The sequence below is a fragment of the Scyliorhinus torazame genome, chromosome 20 (assembly GCF_047496885.1).
Source record: "Scyliorhinus torazame isolate Kashiwa2021f chromosome 20, sScyTor2.1, whole genome shotgun sequence".
NCBI classification, from domain to species: Eukaryota; Metazoa; Chordata; class Chondrichthyes; order Carcharhiniformes; family Scyliorhinidae; genus Scyliorhinus; species Scyliorhinus torazame.
The window spans coordinates 55894467-55915291 of NC_092726.1; the positions used below are offsets into that span (position 1 = coordinate 55894467).

General features: G+C 43.9%; 1 protein-coding gene across 1 annotated transcript; it reads right to left on the bottom strand.

The window, feature by feature from the left end:
• Window positions 1-13359: 13359 nt before the first annotated feature.
• Window positions 13360-19980, bottom strand: LOC140397092 (probable G-protein coupled receptor 139). The gene is made up of 2 exons (XM_072486127.1): window positions 19914-19980; window positions 13360-14258 (listed from the first exon to the last, which is right to left on the bottom strand). The coding sequence occupies exons 1-2, from the start codon at window positions 19978-19980 to the stop codon at window positions 13360-13362; spliced, it is 966 nt and encodes a 321-aa protein (XP_072342228.1).
• Between the last annotated feature and the right edge of the window lie 845 nt (window positions 19981-20825).

Sequence of the window (20825 nt, forward strand, 5' to 3'; positions counted from 1 at the left end):
ACTATATTTGTTTAATTTACCAAAGCAGGTAACTATAATCAATGTTGTTTTTTTACTGAGTCAGATATTAATAGTGAAAATAGATAAACAGGCCAAAACACTTCTTTTCTCTGTCTGAGTCCACAACAATCAAAATTGAAAGCGAAAGTAAAAACAACACACAGCCACAGCTCAGCTTCACCCACAAAATGACATCACTGAAGCCATGTGATGAGACAAAAACCTTTCTTAAAGGCACACTCCCACGACATAATCTTGTTTCTAAATTATAGAATCAGATAATCAACAACGTAAATTTCGCGAATGCACTTTTGCCCCATTTAAGTTGTGAAAATTGACAAAGTGTGATCGAGAATATGGTGAACTGGTACACGACAGTAATCTTTCCCTCAATGTCAACGAAACGAAGGAGATTGTCTTCGACTTCAGGAAGCGTAGTGTAGAACATGCCCCGGTCCACATCAATGGGAATTAAGTACAAAGGCTTCAAACTTTTAAGTCTCCAGATCACCAACAACCTGTCCTGGACCCCTCATGCCGATACTATAGTTAAGAAAGCTCACCAAAGACTCTACTTTATCAGAAGTCAAAGGAAATTTGGCACGTCAGCTACAACTCTCACCAACCTTTACAGATGCACTATATAATGCATACTTCCTGGTTGTATCACAGCTTGGTATGGATCCTGCTTTTCCCCAAGACCGCAGGAAACTACAAAAGATTGTGAATGTAGCCCAGTCCATCACGCAAACCAGCCTCCCATCCATTGACTCTATCTATAATTCCCGCTGCCTTGGAAAGGCAGCCAGCATAATTAAGGACCCCACACACCGCGGACATACTCTCTTCCACCTTCTTCCATCAGTAAAAAGATACAAAGTTTTGAGGTCACGTACCAACGGGCTCAACAACAGCTTCTTCCCTGCTGCCATCAGACTTTTAAATGGACCTACCTTGTATTAAGTTGATCTTTTCTCTGCACCCGAGCTATAACTGTAACATTACATTCTGCAGTTGCTCCTTCTTTCCCTATGTACGGGATGCGTTCTCTGTATAGCATGCAAGAAACAATTCTTTTCACTGTAGAGTAATAATGTGAGACTAATAAATCAAATCAAAGAGGTCAGTTATTGTGCAGAGCTGGAATCGAACTTGGGTTTCCTCAGTGAGAACCAGAAAGTAAACACGTGGCACAAGCTGCATTAAAAAATAATTGTAGTGCAACCTCTAAAAATTACACCTACTTCTAATTTAGAAATCTGGATCTGCTTTTAATCGGTGCAAAGCACATGTTTTGGAAATATTAAAACCGCCAGGCAGCTCTCATGGTGAGACAAGTTTTAACTTACAGTTACGTTGATGCTGTGTAGGAGCCAGTGAGCTAAAGCTGACGTTGATTTCAGATACGGATGAAATGTATATAATGCAGGCATTGTCAAAGTGGAGGTGGCAACACGCAGGTGGGTCGCGGGCAGGTGTCGGGAGGGTCACGGGGCCAGCCTTTGCGGCGTTCATCAGTGCTCATGCGGCCCGGAGTGTTGGGACCTGAACTTAGGGTCAAAGTGCGATCACGGATGGCGTCGGCTGAAGGCGCGGTGATCACTGATGATGAACAAGGCTATTATCTTGATCTGTTTTGCATCCCTGACATTACTCAAGTGTCTGGAGAGTGTCTATATCCCTCATGGTCTCACCATGCGCTGAACTGAACGTTTGGCAAGGGATATAATGAGATCCATGGGAATTCATCACATCGTCGCCCTCGAAGGATGGCTGAAAGTGTTTTGCTGACCATTAAAACTACATTAAAGCATTGAATCGATATGGTGTCCAGTCAATCCCAATGACGGTTGACATCATCCACTTAAAGTAATGATCACTGAACAGGGGAGATATTCAGAGTTTACGAACTGAGGTACGAATTCCACGCTTTCCTCCTGGAGAAATTGTCCTCTCTGCTGATTCGATTGCTGATGAAATTTGGATGCTAACTATCATCTTTTCAATTCTAAATTAACTGAACCTCAAATAGCAAGAGAAGGATGGTGATTGCTTTCGGCTCTGTGAAGAAATCGCAGCTTTCCAAAACCCATTGAAAGTTTGGCAATTGCGATGCAAAGCCAAAATCACCAGATGTCCCCCACACTGCCCCGGGACATCAAAGAAAACAGCATTAGTAAGGAAAGTGTAGATGGACTGGATAGACTGACTCCAAATGAAGCTGACTGAACTTCTGCGCCTCAGTTTTGACAGCGCATTAAAAACACGGCACGAGTCAATCAAACTGTCAGCATTTTGGAGTAGCGTCTCCGAGGAGTATCCGGAGCTGAGAAAAACAAGCATTTTGTTGCTTTTGCCCTTCACAACGACCTCCGTGTACGAGGTTGGATTTTCCGTCCTCACTAAGATGAAGACGGCACAAAGGACCCGGTTAAATCCTGCACCCGAAATGTGCATAGTCCTCTCCTCCTGTGAACCTGCTTGGAGTGAGATTGTGAGGACCAGGCAGGCTCAGCTGTCGCATTAAAGGGAAGCACAAATGGTGGGTCACGAATGACTGCTTTCCTGTGTCACGAAGGTCGGCCGGCGTGGGTCCCGAAGGTTGGTCGTTTGCTAAAAATTAGTCCCTTTATAAAAAGTTTGAAAAACAGTTAAGAAGGCAAATGCAATGTTATCATTCATGTCAACAGGGCTAGAATAAGACCAGGGATGTACTTCTGAGGCTGTATAAGGCACCATTTCGAGTACCGTGAGCAGAGTTGGGGCATATCGAAGGAAGGATGTACTGGACTTTGAAAGCGCCCAGAGGAGGTTCACAAGAATGATCCCTGGAATGAAGAACTTGTCGTACGAGGAACGTTTGAGGACTCTGGGTCTGTACTCGTTGGAGTTGAGAAGGATGAAAGGTGATCTCAATGAAACGCACAAGAAACTGCGAGGCCTGGATAGAGTGGACGTGGAGAGGATGTTTCCACTTGGAGGAAAAACTAGAACCAGAGGACAACATCTCAGATTGAAGGAACGATCCTTTAAAATAGTGATGAGGAGGATTTGTTTCAGCCAGAGTGTGGTGAATCTGTGGGGTTCTTTGCCGCAGAAGGATGTAGAGGCCAATTCACTGAGTGTCTTTAAAGCAGACTCGGTGGGCCGACTGGCCTAATTCTGCTCCTATGTCTTATGGTCATATGGTCTCATTGCCGTGATCATAGTCACGTGGTGGGTAACATTGAGGGGAACTCCAGGTGCTGGTCCCTACCATATCACAGCCAGGCGACACCAAACAACTTAAAAGTGCGTGACGTGGCGACGGAGGACATTCATTCCGTTTGACCTCAGCGGCATTATGGATTAGCAGATCATTCAATCTCATTCGACAGCCTTTCCCCAGAGGGGTGCATTTGATTCTTGTCACTCCCATTCCCTTTTGAAGCCACTGTTGTATCTGCCTCCACCGAAATCCCAGGCCGTGCAGACCAGATCAGAACCACTGGCTGTGGGAATCGGTTAGTAGTTTACCGTTCGGGAAGCTGGGATACGCTGGGGCTACGTTATTGGATATAAAAGGTGAAGATGTGAGATCCGTTCGACACATCTAAAATTACGTTAGGTCCGGATAATGTGACTAAAAATGAACTGTATCCATGAACATAGAAAGAAATCTTGGATGCAACTTAGAAATCTTATCTTGCAGGCATATCCATCAGCAAGTAATGTGACAACTGGAACAGATACACAATGACAACATGGGGAGACTGCACGGCCACTGACTCCTCTTCCACCATTCAATTTGATCATAGCTGAACTTCTGCCTGAATGTCATTTCCTGCCTGTTCCTCAGATCCTTTCATTCCCTTCAAGATCATTGTCATAAAAATAATGGATGGAGACACCCACGGCAACATTTCAAACGTATCTGGACAGACAGAGGGTGTGCTCGAATCTGCTGCATTCCAGAGATGGAAGGTGGGATTGAGTCATACAGGTTTGCAGCATAGAAACAGGCCCGTAGGTTCTACTTGCAAATGTCGCTCAATTTTTACTGGTACGCCTGTCCCAATTGCCCTCATTTCGCCCATATCCCGCTCATCTTACCCATATAACTATCAAAACGCTTTTTAAAAAGTAAAATTGCAACCGCCTCGCTTACTGCCAATTACAGATCGTTCCAGACACTCACCGCCTTCAGTGTGATAAACATCTCCGTCTGTACTCTTTTGGATCTCTCCCTTCTCACCTTTAACCTATTCCCTCTGGCTGTCGACTCCCTACCTCTGGGAGAAAAGTGTTGTCTATGTACCTTATTTATGCCCTTCATGAGAGTATAAACCTCGAGAAGTTCACCCCTAAACCTCCAAAGACCCTCGGGGAAAATGGCCCATTGAATCCAGTCTTTCCTGACAACTCAAACCATTAAGTACCGATAACACCCTTGTAAATCTTTTCTGCACTTTTTCTGGTTTAATAATGTAGTTTCTATAACAGAACTATACACCACATTCCAAGTTTGACCTTACTAATGTCGTTTAAAACTTCAACAAGACGTCCCAACTCCTGTATTCAATGTCCTAACCATGTGTCTGTATCACAGTAATGATGGGCACAGACACAGTAATGATGGAGCAAATATCCTCCTTCAGTGTTGTGAAATTCCAAGTACACTTCGTGTTTGCAGTGGTTCCAAAAAGCAACAAAGTCACAGTATGTGTCTGACTGGAAAAAGATGTTGAAGAATATTCCGCTCAGGAGAACTGCAGCAAATCAAACCTTCACCCGATACCAAGAGAAAGAAAACAGAAACAGAACGAAGGAGAGTGTTAAAGAGAGAAAGCGGGAGAGCGTTTGAAGCCAGGTTAGATTGCACCCCACACCCTCCCACTATACTGCATCAAGCACATGGTTTCTGTGTACCAGGAGTCCTGTTGTTAGAAATACCTTAGACCCAGGTTCCTCCGAAGCAGAAGTAACTTGATGCACTCCACCGGAAGAATTGAGAACAGTTCATAATAATTATAGCAATCGCTAATTGTCACAAGTAGGCTTCAATGAAGTTACTGTGAAATACGTCTAGTTGTCACATTCCGGCGCCTGTTCGGGGAGGCCGGTTCCGGAATTCAAGCCGCGCTGCTGACATTGTTGTGCATTAGAAGCCCACTGTGCTAAACCAGCTCCCACAAATTCAACGCATTAAAGAGATCACTTTTATGGGACTTGCGAGTTGCTGGTTCGGGCAGTGTTTAATTCCCATCTCTAGTTCTTCTCGAGAAGGAGGTGGTGAGCTGCCTTCTTGGACCGCTGCAATCCATGAGGTGCAGGTACACCCACCGTACTTTTAGGGAGGGAGTTTCAGGAATGTTTCCCGGTGCCGTGAAGGAACGATTATATGATTCCAAGTGGGAGTTGTGTGTGAATTGAGGGAAAACCTCCACCTACGGCCTTTTGTTGTCCTTCCAGAGGATAGTGGTTGTGGATTTGGAAGGTGCTGGCTCTGGAACTTTGATGAGTTACCGCAGTGCATTTTGGGATTGTGTGCAGCGCTGCCACTGTGCGTCCGCGGTGGAGGGAGTCAGTGCTTCTGAAAGTGGGCGAAATCAAGCGGGATGCTTGGTCCTGGGTGGTCTAGAACGTCTTGAGTGTTCTTGCAGATATGGGGTACAGTGTGTCACGTGAAAAACACAAAATGGATTCATTAATTTGCTTGAGTAAACATCCTCTTCTTAAATTCAAAAATGAGATAATCCATAAAGAAAGTATTCTTAATGCACATTTCCTCCATTTAAGTGGTGAACAATTGACAAAGTGTGAGAAGTAACTCCTCAGGGAATCTCCTTAATCCAAAGAAAATTGCATTCGCGCAATCTTTTACAATGCCGAATTGCATCTCTGGTCCGAGAATATTTTTGGTCTTTCAACCTAATATTTTTCTTTATCCATGACTGCAGCAGTCGCGCACATCCTGGAACCCAGACCATTGGTTATTGGGCAGAGCTGATTGGATTGGAATGGTTTATTGTCACGTGTCCCGGGGTACAGTGACCAGCATTGTTCTGCGTACAGTTCAGACCGATTATTCTGTAAGTGAAAAGAAAATACAGAGGGAAAACATAAAATGCACCATGTAAATAGATAGACACTGGCATCAGGTGAAGCATACAGGTGGAGTATTACTCAGTAGAGAAGCGTGCGAATAGATCAGACCAGTTTATAAGAGGTTCGTTTAGGAGTCTGGTAACAGCGGGTAAGAAGCTGTTTTTGAATCTGTTCATGCATGTTCTCAGACTTCTGTATCTCCTGCCAGATGGAAGAGGTTGGAAGAGTGAGTAGACCGGGTGGTAGGGGTCTTTGATTATGCTGCCCGCTTTCCCAAGGCAGCGGTAGGTATAGACAGAGTCAATGGACTGGAGACGGGTTCATGGGATGGACTGGATATGTTCACGACTGTCTTTAGTTTCTTACGGACTTAGGTCGAGTAGTTGCTATACCAGGCTGTGCTGCTGCCAGATAGGATGCTTTTTATGGTGCATCTACTAAAATCGGTAGGAGTGAGTGTGAACATGCCGAATGTTCTTAGTTTCCTGAGGAAGTATAGGCGCTGTAGTGCTTTCTTGGTCTTAGCGTCCACCAAGGGTGGACCAGGACATATGTTCTATATTTGCACACCTAATAATTTGAAGCTGTCAACCATCTCCACCACGGCTTCGTAGATGCAGAGAGGGGTGTATAATATACTTTACTTCCTGAAGTCAATGACCGGCTCTTCAGTTTTGCTGACATTGAGGGTGAGATTATTGTCGTTCAACCACACCACTGGGTTCTCTATCTCCGGCCAGTATTCTGATTTATCGCTGTTCGAGTTCCTACCCACTACACTTTTATGGTCAGCAATCTTGTATGGCACTGTTTACACAGACTCTTTTTACAGCAGGGTGCGGTTCACATAAACACTGTTTACAGTACGCACTGTTTGCATATACTATTTATAGCAGTGTACGGTTTACATAAACACTGTTTACTGTAGGGCGCTGTTTGCATAGACTATGTTTACAATAATGTACGGTTCACATAAACACTGTTAATTGCAGGTCCGGTTCAGATAGACTCTGTTTACGGCAATGTCCGGTTTAAATATTGTTTACTGTAGGGCACTGTTTAAATTGACTATGTTTACTTTAGGCACTGTTTACATAGACTGTTTACAACAATGTACTGTTTAAATTAACACTGTTTACTGTCAGGCATTGTTTGCAGCAGTATTCGGTTTACATTAACACTGTTTACAGCAGGGCACTGCTTACGTAGACTATTTGCAGCAGTGTACGGTTTACATAAACAATGTTTACTGCAGGGCACTGTTTGCATAGACTATTTACAGCAGTGTACGGTTTCCATAAAGACTGTTAACAATCCGGCACTGTTTACATAGCCTGTTTACACTAGTGCACGGTTTACAATAAGACTGTTTACTGTACGGTACTGTATCCATAGCCTCCGTTTACAAAAATGTTCGGTTTCAGTACGCTGTTTACTGCAGGACACTGTTTAAATAGACTATGTTAACTGCAGGGCACATGTACAAAGATTGTTTGCAGTAGTGTACGGTTTACAGAAACATTGGTTACAGTAGCGCACTGTTACAATGACTGTTTAGTGTAGGGCACTGTTTACATAGTCACTGTTTACAGCAGTGTACGATTTACAGAAACACTGTTTACTATAGGGCACTGTTTACATAGACTCTGTTTACAGGAAGTCGACGATTTACAGAAACACTGTTTATTGTAGGGCATTGTTTAAATAGACAAGGTAAACATGGCAAGGTCACAGTGATCATGGGGGACTTCAATATGCAGGTGGACTGGGTAAATAATGCTGCCAGTTGACCCAAGGAAAGGGAATTCATTGAATGTTTACAGGAGGGCTTTTTGGAACAGCTTGTTATGGAGCCCACGAGGGGATAGGCCATTCTGGACTTAGTGTTCTGTCATGAGCCAGGCTTGATTAAAGATCTTAAAGTAAGGGAACACTGAGGAGGCAGTGATCATAGTATGGTAGAATTCAATCTCCAATTTGATAGAAAGAAGGTAGAAACGGATGCAAATGTGTTACTGTTAAATAAATGTAACTACAGGGGCATGCGGGAGGAACTGACGAAAATCGACTGGGAGCAGAGCCTAGTGGGAAAGACAGTAGAACAGCAATGGCAGGAGTTCCTGGGAGTAATTGAGGACACAGTACAGAGGTTCATCCGAAAGAAAAGAAAGGTTATCAGAGGAGGGATTAGGCAGCCATGGCTGACAAAGGAAGTTAGGGAATGCATCAAAGCAAAAGAGAAAGCCTATAATGTGGCAAAGATTATTGCGAAGTCAGAAGATTGGGAAGGCTACACAAACAAACAGAGGATAACAAAGAGATAAATAAGGAAAGAGAGGATCAATTATGAAGGTAGGCTAGCCAGTAACATTAGGAATGATAGTAAAAGTTTCTTTAAATACATTAAAAACAAACGGGAGGCAAAAGTAGATATCGGGCCGCTCCAAAATTACGCTGGTAATCTAGTGATGGGAGACAAGGAAATTGCTGAGGAACTAAATATGTACTTTGCGTCAGCCATCAGAGTGGAATACATGAGTAATATCCCAACAATTCAAGAGAGTCAGGGGGCAGAGTTGAATATGGTAACCATCACAAAGGAGAAAGTGCCAGAGAAACTAGAGGTCTAAAAATTGATAAATCTCCGGGCCCAGATGGGCTCCATCCTAGAGTTCTAAAGGAAAATTATAGGCCAATTAGCCTAACCTCGGTTGTTGGCAAGATTCTAGAATCCACTGTTAAGGATGATATTTCTAAATTCTTGGAAGCGCAGGGTCGGATTAGGTCAAGTCAGCATGGATTTAGTAAGGGGAGGTCTTGCCTGATAAACCTGTTAGAGTCCTTTGAAGAGATAACAAATCGGTTTGACCAAGGAGAGCCAATGGATGTTATCTATCTTGACTTCCAAAAGGCCTTTGATAAGGTGCCTCACGGGAGACTGCTGAGTAAAATAAGGGCCCATGGTATTCGAGGCAAGGTACTAACATGGATTGACGATTGGCTGTCAGGCGGAAGGCAGAGAGTTGGGATAAAAGGTTCTTTTTCGGAATGGCAACCGGTGACGAGTGGTGTCCCGCAGGGTTCAGTGTTGGGGCCACAGCTGTTCTCTTTATATATTAACGATCTAGATGACGGGACTGCGGGCATTCTGGCTAAGTTTTCCGATGATACAAAGATAGGTGGAGGTGGAGGAAGATTCAGACAGTTTAGGAGAGTGGTCCAAGGAATGGCTGATGAAATTCAACGTGGGCAAGTGCGAGGTCTTGCACTTTGGAAAAAAGAATAGTGGCATGGACTATTTTCTAAACGATGACAAAATTCATAATGCTGAAGTGCAAGGGACTTGGGAGTCCTAGTCCAGGATTCTCTAAAGGTAAACTTGCAGGTTGAGTCCGTAATTAAGAAAGCAAATGCAATGTTGTCATTTATCTCAAGAGGCTTGAAATATAAAGCAGGGATGTACTTTTGAAACTTTATAAAGCATTAGTTAGGCCCCATTTAGAATACTGTGAGCAATTTTCGGTCCCACACCTCAGGAAGAACATACTGGCACTGGAGCGGGCACAGCGGAGATTCACACGGATGATCCCAGGAATGGTAGGCCTAGCATACGATGAACGTCTGAGGATCCTGGGATTATATTCATTGGAGTTTAGGAGGTTGAGGGGAGATATAATAGAAACTTACATGATAATGAATGGCTTAGATAGGGTGGATGTAGGGAAGTTTTTTCATTAGCAGGGGAGACTAGGACCCGGGGGCACAGCCTGAGAATGAAAGGGAGTCACTTTAGAACAGAGATGAGGAGAAATTTCTTCAGCCAGAGAGTGGTGGGTCTGTGGAATTCATTGCCATAGAGGGCGGTGGAGGCCGGGACGTTGAGTGTCTTTAAGACAGAAGTCGATACCTTCTTGATTTCTCGAGGAATTAAGGGCTATGGAGAGAGAGCGGGTAAATGGAGTTGAAATCAGCCATGATTGAATGGTGGAGTGGACTCGATGGGCCGAGTGGCCTTACTTCCGCTCCTATGTCTTATGGTCTTATACCTTAGTTGCCGGACTACAAATCAGCTTCCCATTCCCCTGCCAAATTAGTTTAAACCCTCCCGAAGAGTACTAGAAAACCTCCCTCCCAGGATATTGGTGCCTCTCTGGTTCAAATGCAAGCCGTCCTGCTTGTACAGGTCCCACCTTCCCCAGAATGTGCTCCAATTATCCAAATACCTGAAGCCCAAATTATGTACGTTCCACATTAACATGCGGACCGGGGTTCTCACCGCCGCCCAACACTTCCTGTCACCCTTAATTACTGCCCCTGTCCCCGCAAAACAAGCGGCGCACTACCGTACCCCTCGTTCACGTCAGTCTACTACCCCTCCCGCTCGCCATCCCAGAGCCCCACCCACATTAGCCATTTCCTCTCGAAACCAGTTCTCCCTACATAGTCGCCATCCTCCGTTCATACCTCCAAAGCCCACCGAAACCTATCCACACAGGCATAGGCGGACGGGGCCCCTCCCGGCATCGCTGCTGTTTACTAGGCAACTAGCAATTACAGGCGAGCTATCCCCCATCAGAGCCCCCTCCCCCATATGCCCAACTCCGAAAATAATAACACAAAGGTCGAACACACAAGCTTTCCAATCAGCGCGGCAGAATAGAGCCCCCTGATGAAACATGTCCTCCCAACTACTCCATGAAGAAAAACCAAATTCCAATCTCAGTTCAGTCCCAGTCTTTCAGCCGTCACAAACGCCTCCTCCTGCTCCACGTTCTCAAATTCATTGTCCCTGGAGTTGTGTGTAACTCTTTACTTCGCCAGGTACAACATCCTAAACCGCACGTTGCTCTTGTACAACGCTGCTGTCGCCCGAACAAAGGCCGCCCGCTCTTTTGGCAGCTCCGCCGTGAGATCTTGGTCTGTACGAATGACACAACCTTCCCACCTCACCTCTCGATTCTGTTTCGTCAATCTCAGCACATTCTCCTTCACCCGATGGATATGAAAGCAGCCTCTCACAGCTCTTGTTTGTTTCGCCACCTTCGGCTTCTGCCGGAGTGACCGATGAGCCCAATTCTGCGAATAGATGGAAGGGTTTTACTCCTCTCAAAATCTCCGGAAAATACTCCGCCTGCCTCCAGCGCTCCAGCCCCACAGGAAATCCCACGATCCGCACATGCTACCGCCGTGACCTATTCTCCCAGACCTCCATTGTTGCTCTCAGCCCTGTATTACACTCGACCGCCCACCGTATCCCCTGACTCTTCCAGCTAAACTGCTCGCTGTGACGCGACAATGCCTCCGTAACCGCCTTCAACACCTCACTGCTCTGGATGTGTTTCACAAAACATCCTTATCGGGTTTAGCTTATCATCCGCCACCATCCTCTCGATCAGCTCCCTATTGAAATGTTTGGCGAACTGCTGCCCACACAGTCCACTGCAACAATCTCAGGGAGCCTTCCCACTGTAAAGGGCGGAGCTCCGCCCGACCAGCTTGGCATTTCCTCCCTCAGAACTCCACACCCAGCTCGAGCTCTCAGGGGACTGTCCACTGGAATGGGCGGAGCTCCACCCGGGCAGCTTGCTCCCGCTACCTTTCCTCGAACAGAACTCCACACCCAGCTCGGGCTCTCAGGGGACTGTCCACTGGAATGGGCGGAGCTCCACCCGGGCAGCTTGCTCCCGCTACCTTTCCTCGAACAGAACTCTACACCCAGCTCGGGCTCTCAGGGGACTGTCCACTGGAATGGGCGGAGATCCACCCGGGCAGCTTGCACCCGCTACCTTTCCTCGAACAGAACTCTACACCCAGCTCGAGCTCTCAGGAGAACTGTAGCTCGCACCTTTTATCTTTGTACTCCTCACTGCGTTATAGACTTCCTTTAGTTGAGGCAGCCTTTCCAGAGATCAATCGTGTCAAATCCGCAGCCACAAGCTGAGTTAAAGGGACCATAAAACGACAGTCCTATCAGGAGCCACCCAGCGTGTAACGTACACCTACAGTCGCCACCCACTTCTGGCACTTCGCAGTTCCAAAAAAGAATATCAAAACTGGAACAAATTAACGTCCTCCACATGCCCTTAATGAGCATTCAAACGTCCTGATTTAATTATGTGGGAAGCCCCCTGCAACTCGTCCAGGGATTCGAATAATCTGCAGAATGTGTCTCTATTCTGCGATTCCTGCATGATGCATTAGAAACAAACGTTCTCTGCAATGGATTGGAATCCATTTCATATCGATCGTGAAATTAAGCACAGCTGTGTCAGTGTGTCAAATCCCTGCACTCTCGGGGCAGTTTTTAGCACTGCAGTCTCATGGCGCCGAGGCTCCCGATTCGATGCCGTCTCTGTGTCACTGTCCGTGTGGAGTTTACACATTCTCCTCGTGTTTGCGGCGGTTCCGCCCCCACAACACAAAGATATGCAGGGTAGGTGGAGTGGACACGCTAAATTGACCAATGATTGTAAAAAGTGAATATTGGTCACTCTAAAACGAAAAAAGATCTCTGCTCTATCGAACTCAAACTTCCCAGGAAAGGATCCATGTTCATAGTCCACGTGGGGTCTTTATTGAGTTTATACACAGCTGACATATTTTTAAGTTCAGCAAGCTGACAGTCTCGACTGGGAGGAGTATCAAAAAATTCCATGTCTTACTATATGTCGCGAACTGCATAGTTGACGCTGACACGGTAACGGATATTCAGAGTAACTTTATTTCCCTTTGATCAATTCTCTATATAATACACATTTCGCATTCATATTCTCCCTAACAAAATCGATAAACTCAGATTGTTCGAAACTCTTCTAGTACTTTTTATTTCATCCAATCCCGCAAATTACATATGATTATCTCGTATGGATGAACTTGTTGAAACATATACAATTCTGCTGGGAGTTATACAGGCTGGATGCAGAGTGGATTCATGCCCCCCCCCCCCCCCCCCCAACCTGGGGTAACCTGGAACGAGGATGTATACTTTCAAAATGAGAGTCTCCAGTTTAACAGAGCCTGGAGGAGGGTTGTATCCACCCAGTAGATCTTCAGTATATGGAATATCACCACCACAAAATCAGTGGATGTGATGTCCTTGGATATATTAAAAACAAGAGTAACATTCTGGTTCTACAGAGGGTTATATACCATGGGTTGGGATGGGCGGAATGAGGCAGAAAATGATGTGAAAGACATAATCATGTTTGTCATTGCATTGCTGACTGGTGGAGATAAACGGTGGGCTGACGGGAGCATAACTGCTCGTTTTACTCATGTTCTCAGGTTTTGTATTAATTTAGTAATTGCTGCGACTGCACCGCTCACTGTGCTCTTGAACTGCTCTCTGAATTTGGACTGAGTCGCCCCATAAATAAATGTATTTGTGCAGCAGCTTAAGTTCCGGAACATAATTCCCACATGTTCAAATATATATAACGAATCGTTGTAATAGTTTGGATCTGTATCTGTAATGTTATAATACAAGAATTCAATAACATGCACCAACCACAGAATTACGAAGCTTCCGGATATGGAGAAGAGTAAAATCACAGACTTCCTTCTGCTGTCCATCTCTGGATCACTACGATTCTGACCTCTCAGTCCCTTGCGGACTCGACTTGCCACTAATATGTGTCTGACTGTTAGACTGTTGAGCAATGCAATTAAACTAAATGGAAGAAATGGAGTAAAAACTCTATGAAGCCACTTAAATACCAACCAACCAGGATCAGTGTAGTAGCTTGGCTTTGTATAACAGTCCCATGGTACATTATTGATTATCCACACAGGGCCAACCGTAAAATAGAATGGAATGTTTTTCAAACAGAGCAGAATGGTCGTGGTCGCTAGAACCACAGCTGCTGTTTTTTTGGTGCAATATTTGGTTTTCAACTTTTGAGAACAAATAGCCACAAATCGATCAAATGAGAAAGTGACGGTAAACCAGACGGAACAATCTGTGGTAGTGCGACTGAGAAAATAGATGACACTGCATACAGGGGTGATGTCCAAAAAAGACCCAGGGAAATAATAGTAACTGATCCGATAAAGTATGCCATCAGTGATAATGACCAGTAGATCCGCCGTTGCCATGGCCACGAGGTAATGAGTAGTGCAGGCAGTGAGACCACATTTTCCTCGGGACAGGATCACAATCGCCAGTAAATTTACTGCAATAGAAAGAAGAGTAAAGGGACCGGAAACTACTTTCCAATCTTGTTAATTCTGTCACAGACAACAAATTGAATATTTCAAGGTTTGATTGGAGATGTGTGGGTGGTGGTTCGGTGGTTAGAGGGAGGATGGGTTTCGGGCAGAGAGCTGGATGTCAAAATGTCAATTTTAATTGAAGCCACCTGCAGACAAGCTGCATATTTACATATCTGCAGATATCAAAATTCGCATGAGAGTGGTTGACCCGCGTAGGGTGGGTTACAATAAAAAAGGTTTTAATGCGATGAGCCATTTCTGAATCAATCGATTTGCCACGTCTTCCTGTGACCGACCATGTTTTCCCAGCGCCTGCAGGTTTCCAGCTGATGCACTAGGGAGAGAGGTTCAGCCAGAGTGGAAATGTCTCCACAGGGCTGTGCATATGCTAGGAAGAGTAGCAGTTCATCTTTCTCCCCACAACACCCCTCGCCCCCACACTTCCTCACCCAAAACCGACATTGATCAATCTACCATGCACCCCACTGAAATCTGCTGGGCGGGAGAAATGCTAGATTGATTGGCCAAGCTGAAATGTTTGCTCACTATCCAAAAATGTTAAGGTTTTGGGGGCTCCGCATTTCAGTATAGCCACATCTCCTCCACTCCCAGTCACTTCGTTGTTGCCATTCCCTGTCACCACCACGGGATTTCACAGGTAATGCAAATTGACTTTACCTTAATCTTTAAATATTGCGATAGGCGGTGGAAACGCAGCGCTGGTGATAATGTCCGCGCTTGAGGAAAGAGAGTCGAAGCTTTGAATGGGCTGAAGAATCACAGTGGAAATTGATCAGAAAATTACTGATCACATTTGTGTACTGAACAGAGGTAATCGGCAAAGCAATCATGCGATCTGAATGTGATGCTCCCCCAATGCACAATAGCCAGCATCTTGTGGGATGAATGCGGCTGTAGTATTGTAAGATGTGCAATCAAGTTACTTGTTCACCCAGAAAAAGAGTTTGCGCCTCAGGGCAGTGGGAAGGGAAGGATTTAATATTGGCAGAACATCTATTGTGCTTGCAATAAAAATGAGTTGTGTTAACCAGTGTTCGTATAGTCACCTGGAGCATTCACTGAAATTGAGTTTCAGCAGTTGTGAAAAGGAATGGAAGTGTCCGAGATGGACCATATGGAGACGAGGAAGTTATCGAAATGAAAAACAAAAATACCAAAATGTTCCCATTTAAAACAAATTGAGGAAATGAGACGAGAGGAGTTGTCAAAATGCCGGGACAAATATATCAATGAGACATGCGTGGTTTAGGAGCAACGCATGATGCAAGTATACTGCCCACAGCAATCAAACCATAATTCGTGCATATTATTTTGGTGACAACATTGTAATTTAGAATACCCCAACCTTCACAGGGGAGCATTTCACTACCGACTCCATTTATTGCGATTTTTATCTCGACCATTTGATGGCTTTCATTTCGGCACCAAAGCCGGTGAGGTGGAGAGGAGCTCCAATGGGTCAGCGGAGTGAGTGCAAAAAAAAGAACCAATTGCAAACCCGGTTCCCTAACTGAACCAGCAGGAGATGGCGGAGGGACAACTGACCAAGTTGCCTGTCAGACAACATCCCATCCATTGACAGTTTAAGGATAACTCGTGTTTACTGGACTTTGGAGCAGTGAGGGTCATTCTGACATAGACAGCAACTCAAATGAACGTTTGAATCGCGTCTCCGAGTTCAGAGGGAAGGAAATTAACCCTGTTGTGCGGAAGTCCAGGAACACTGAACCAGAGAATGAGGATTCAAATCCGAAGGAAACACGCACTATCAGTGAGAAACATAGGAACATAGAAAATAGGCGCAGGAGGAGGCTATTCGGCATACAGAAACTGTCCTGCCAATCATTCGGATCATGACTGACCATCCAACCAATAGCCTAATGTCGTTTGTTTAGGGGAATTGATCTGTAAAACTGTAGTGAATACATACAGCAGAGACATGTTAAGTTAATTGTGGTGAAAACGGGATAGGGACATATGCTGCAACGATATAAGGACGACGAAAGCTTTGTTTCAGAATATTAGAATCAAACGTGCTCAACACGGGCTCGGGAAGATACAGTAGAAAGACCGGTATCTGCTACTTAACAGTAATTCGATTAGAGATTAAAGACAAACATCTCAACTTAATTTATCAATAAAGTGGAAATTTGAATATCTGTAAACCAAATAGCTAAGTGTCAGTAGTAGGAAATATTTTATGAATCTTTGTTCAAAAATGTAATCGAAAAAACAAATCCAGAAACTCATAATACATAAGACTAATCAGCACAGATTCCAAAAGGAAGATCATAATTGACCCAACTGACTGAATTATTTGAATAATGTAAGAACCAGGAGCTGAGTCGAATATTTGTTTATTTCTCAAGTACTTCTGACGAATCCCCAGCGAAGCCCCATGAATAATCTCAGAGCGATTGATGTGGAGTGAACAGGCAGCAGAATGGGCAGAAAGCTGGTTACCAAAGCAGGAAACAAGCAATAATTCTTACAGATATTGACAGACATTTGGGATGGAAACGTAACGTTTGAGAACAGTGTGGTTGAACAAATGTTGTGGTTTCAGGAAATAGGAAAAACCAATTGTGAAATGTGGAAGCAAATCCAAATTAGGAAACGTTCAGTTGATGGACTGGAAGAATGCAACAACATATTTTACAGCACAATTAATAAAAATGCACAGCTGGTATTTAAATGATACTAAAGTCGTACTAAAGTGATGTTCTTGTGACACAATATTTGACGCAATAGTTTTTCAAATGCTTACCGTGAATCAAGCATCTGAATGGATAAGAGAAGCAAAGTAGTTCAAGGCACTGTTTCACAAACAATTTAACAAAAATATACTGAAATCAGAACATTGGAGTTCATTTCTTGAGGAATTGGTAAATGAACTAATATTAAAATAATTAATATGGAACGAATATAAAAGCAAAATGTTGATTTAGTAATTCGCATCCTGTATTTTGTTCTGTTGAAGACAAAGTGCGCGCAATTATTTAAATCAGGATGTGAGCAGAGAAACCAAGGGGTGCTCTAGTTATTTTTCGCATTGACAGATTACGCATGTTAATGTGATCCAGACTGAGGTCAACGATATTAGTAACTGATATCAATTTTCACTCAGTTGGTGCTTACCAAACACGCATATATATATATAGAGAGAGAGCGGATGGAGAGAGAGAGAGGTAGAGAGAGAAAGAAATGCTTGTCATTCAATGTTTAACTCATGCACACACATAAATGAACCGACGGCAGGGGCTGCTAAGGTGTACATGTGAAGAAATCGAATCAGATCGTGGAACAACTAATTAAATGTTAATCAGTTACGGAACGGTATCTTTCAATGATCACTGCGTATGCAATCCTTCAGAAGAAATAAATAATCAAATCCTACACTTATTTCCCTGAGTTTCACAGTCACACGTGTTATGGGCGAGGCGTTTTCAGAACCCCAAAATGTATCATGGAGTTCAACCAACCTCCCCCTTTAATGTAATTGTTGCTTTTCCGAGCACACGGCTTGTTCCCTAGGTGTGGGATTACAGTTATGGACGCGTGGGTTTTTAAACACAAAACAATGCTTATTCCATGAACTCAACTTAACATCTTAAATAAATATCGGATCTCGCAACACCCCTGACTTCAAAGATAACTCAGAAAATATTGCAACAGTAAATAATGCCTCAAAATGTTCCTTCAAACTTCCAAGAGACTTAACACATTTAAACAGAATCACAGCAGGTTAAAGCCTTTACTATTATGAGTTAAAATCACCCAAATGATCCAGAGATAGTCTTTCATGGCAGAGATCCAGCTCACTGCAAAACACAGACACACACCCAGCTCATTTCCTCCAAACTGCAGTTCTCTGGAAACACACAGACACCAGCCCTGTTTGAAAACTGAAACTTAAAACTGCAAAACTGAACTGCAAAATGGCTGACCTGACCTCAGCCCCACCCACTCTCTGACATCACTGTTTTCTTAAAGGTACATTGCTTAAACGTCCATGTCTTAAAGGAACTCTCACATGACACGCTTTAGAGGAGGACACACGAAACAAACTACTTTTTTGTGGTGACGATATTCAAGTTAATTCTATGTCAGTAACCAGAGGATTGACATCTGTAAAAGTGCCGCCCTGCTGTTTAACTATGCGTACGGAGGGAACTTCTGTTGCAGTGGGTGCAGTACAATAGAAATTCTATTATTTAGAGCGTTCATTTGGGGAGCACGGTGGTGCAGTGGTTAGCACTGCTGCCTCACGGCGCCGATGTCCCAAAGTCAATCCTGGCCCCGGGTCACTGTCCGTGTGGAGTTTGCACATTCTCCCTGAGTTTGCGTGTGTTTCGCCGCCACAAGCCAAAGATGTGCATGGTAGGTGGATTGTCCGCGTTAAATTGCCCCTTAATTGGAAACAATGAATTGGAAACTCGAAAGAAAAAACTAATAAGAAGCGTTCATTGTATATACGGCGAAATGAATATTGATAACTTCAGAAGCAGTTCAGGAGAAAAGAGTGATATCAATACTTTTAATTCTATACAGACAGAGAATCATATGCAGGGAAGAGGTAATATCTGTTACTGTCACAACCGTTCCATAGGATTAAATAGAACATAAAGTGCAGAAGGAGACCATTCGGCCCATCGGTTCTGCACCGACCCACTTCAGCACTCACTTGCACCCTATCCCCATAACCCAATAACCCCATCTAATCTTTTTCGACACTAAGGGCAATTTATCAAGTCCAATGCACCTGAGCTGCACGTCATTGGACTTATGCAGGAAACAGGAGCAAGCGGAGGAATCCCATGCAGAGACGGGGAGGACGTCCAGACTCCGCACAGTCAGGGACCCAGCAGGGAATCGAACCTGGGACTCTGGCGCTGTGATGCCATAGTGGCACCACGTGTGCTACCGTGCTGCTCATGAATAATAGCAATAAGCGCAATAGTACAAATTTTATAAATGTATAACCAAGAATTTTACATAAAGAGTCAAAAGGAAATTCTTACCAACTCCAGAGTGATGGATAGGCACAGTAATACATTGTCGCTGGGATGAGGTACTCATTCTGGTAATTGCTTCAGGACGATGTTACATAGACCGATATTACCAGTAAAACTGTTCACTTCAGTCAGATGTTACTTTCTGATTCGTGCCCCACACTCAATGCAATTCATCATTGACAAATGCTCCCATCAATGCATGGTCAATAAGATGCGTTGTTCCACTGGAATTAGTGACACACGTTCCGTGCAATTGTGCACTGACTGATAGGCCCATGAATATCTGCCGACTGAAATCAGAAGTCTCACTCCAGTAAAAAGTACGCCGTCAGTAATGCAAACTAATTTTTCCATGTACTGAGGAATCATTAAGTAGGATAATATATGCATTGCATTTCAGAGAGCCCCTGAGATCCAGAAAGAGGAAGACTGAGGGACGATATTGCAATTGCTAGTCTTAACAAATGTCACTGACCACATGCTTGCCAATGGCACCGTGTTAGATCGGAATTAAACATTAGCAGTCACACAGTATAATCTTGTGAAAACATCCGCATCTTCAAACTTGATATCACTTACCAGGAACACCAATAACAGCAAGGATCATGTAATATAACTTCCTGATAGTGTAGAATATTTCCAGCATCGTCAGTGTGAAGTGTGCGGTTCCAATGTGCAGCAGCAAATTTCTCTGTGTTAAACAATGAGTCGGTACAATCAAATAATCTTTAATTTATAACCATTCGGGTTTCCCTGGAGATACAGAGCAGACACAGTGATTTATTTTTATTTCACAAACAGGTTACAACATCGAATTAAGTCTCTGAAGAGACAGAATATTTTCAGGAATTAAATTGAAATCTAAAACACAAGGTAGTAAATTTCAGTTAATATCCATTCACGAATATTCATCAGAAGGTATGTTCGCCCAGCAATCAGTCTGTACATTCAATCAGCATCTGGTCCATCTCCGGATATCGTAATGTTTCAATCGGGTCCTTCACTCGGAAGTCTACACGGATTCTGCCAGACATGGTAACGATTTGTGATAGTTGATATTGTCATTTCTGGCCTTCCCTCTGCCTTGACCATTGATGAATTACATTCAGAATGTTAGAGTATCTCTCATCAACATTGTATTCGAGAATGTGGCCGTCATGTTTAACTGTAAGTGTAATCTGCGTGATTAAAGAGTGATATTTAATATTATGTTTTGCAGACTTCATCTAATACTGCATCTGATGGAAACAGAAGATAAAATAAATCATAATGTACCTTCCTTCAAGCAAAACTTTCGAATCAACGCAACGCTTATAACAAAAAGAACATCTGACGTAATAACCCATCCCCCCACAAGCAGATCGAGTTTATTCACGAGATAAAGGAGCTAAAACAATAAATATGTCAAATCACTCCATCCCCTCAAAAGACCAGAGCCTCCCCAACCAACACCGTCGCTTCAATAAATATGAGCATTCAGACTAAGAGAAC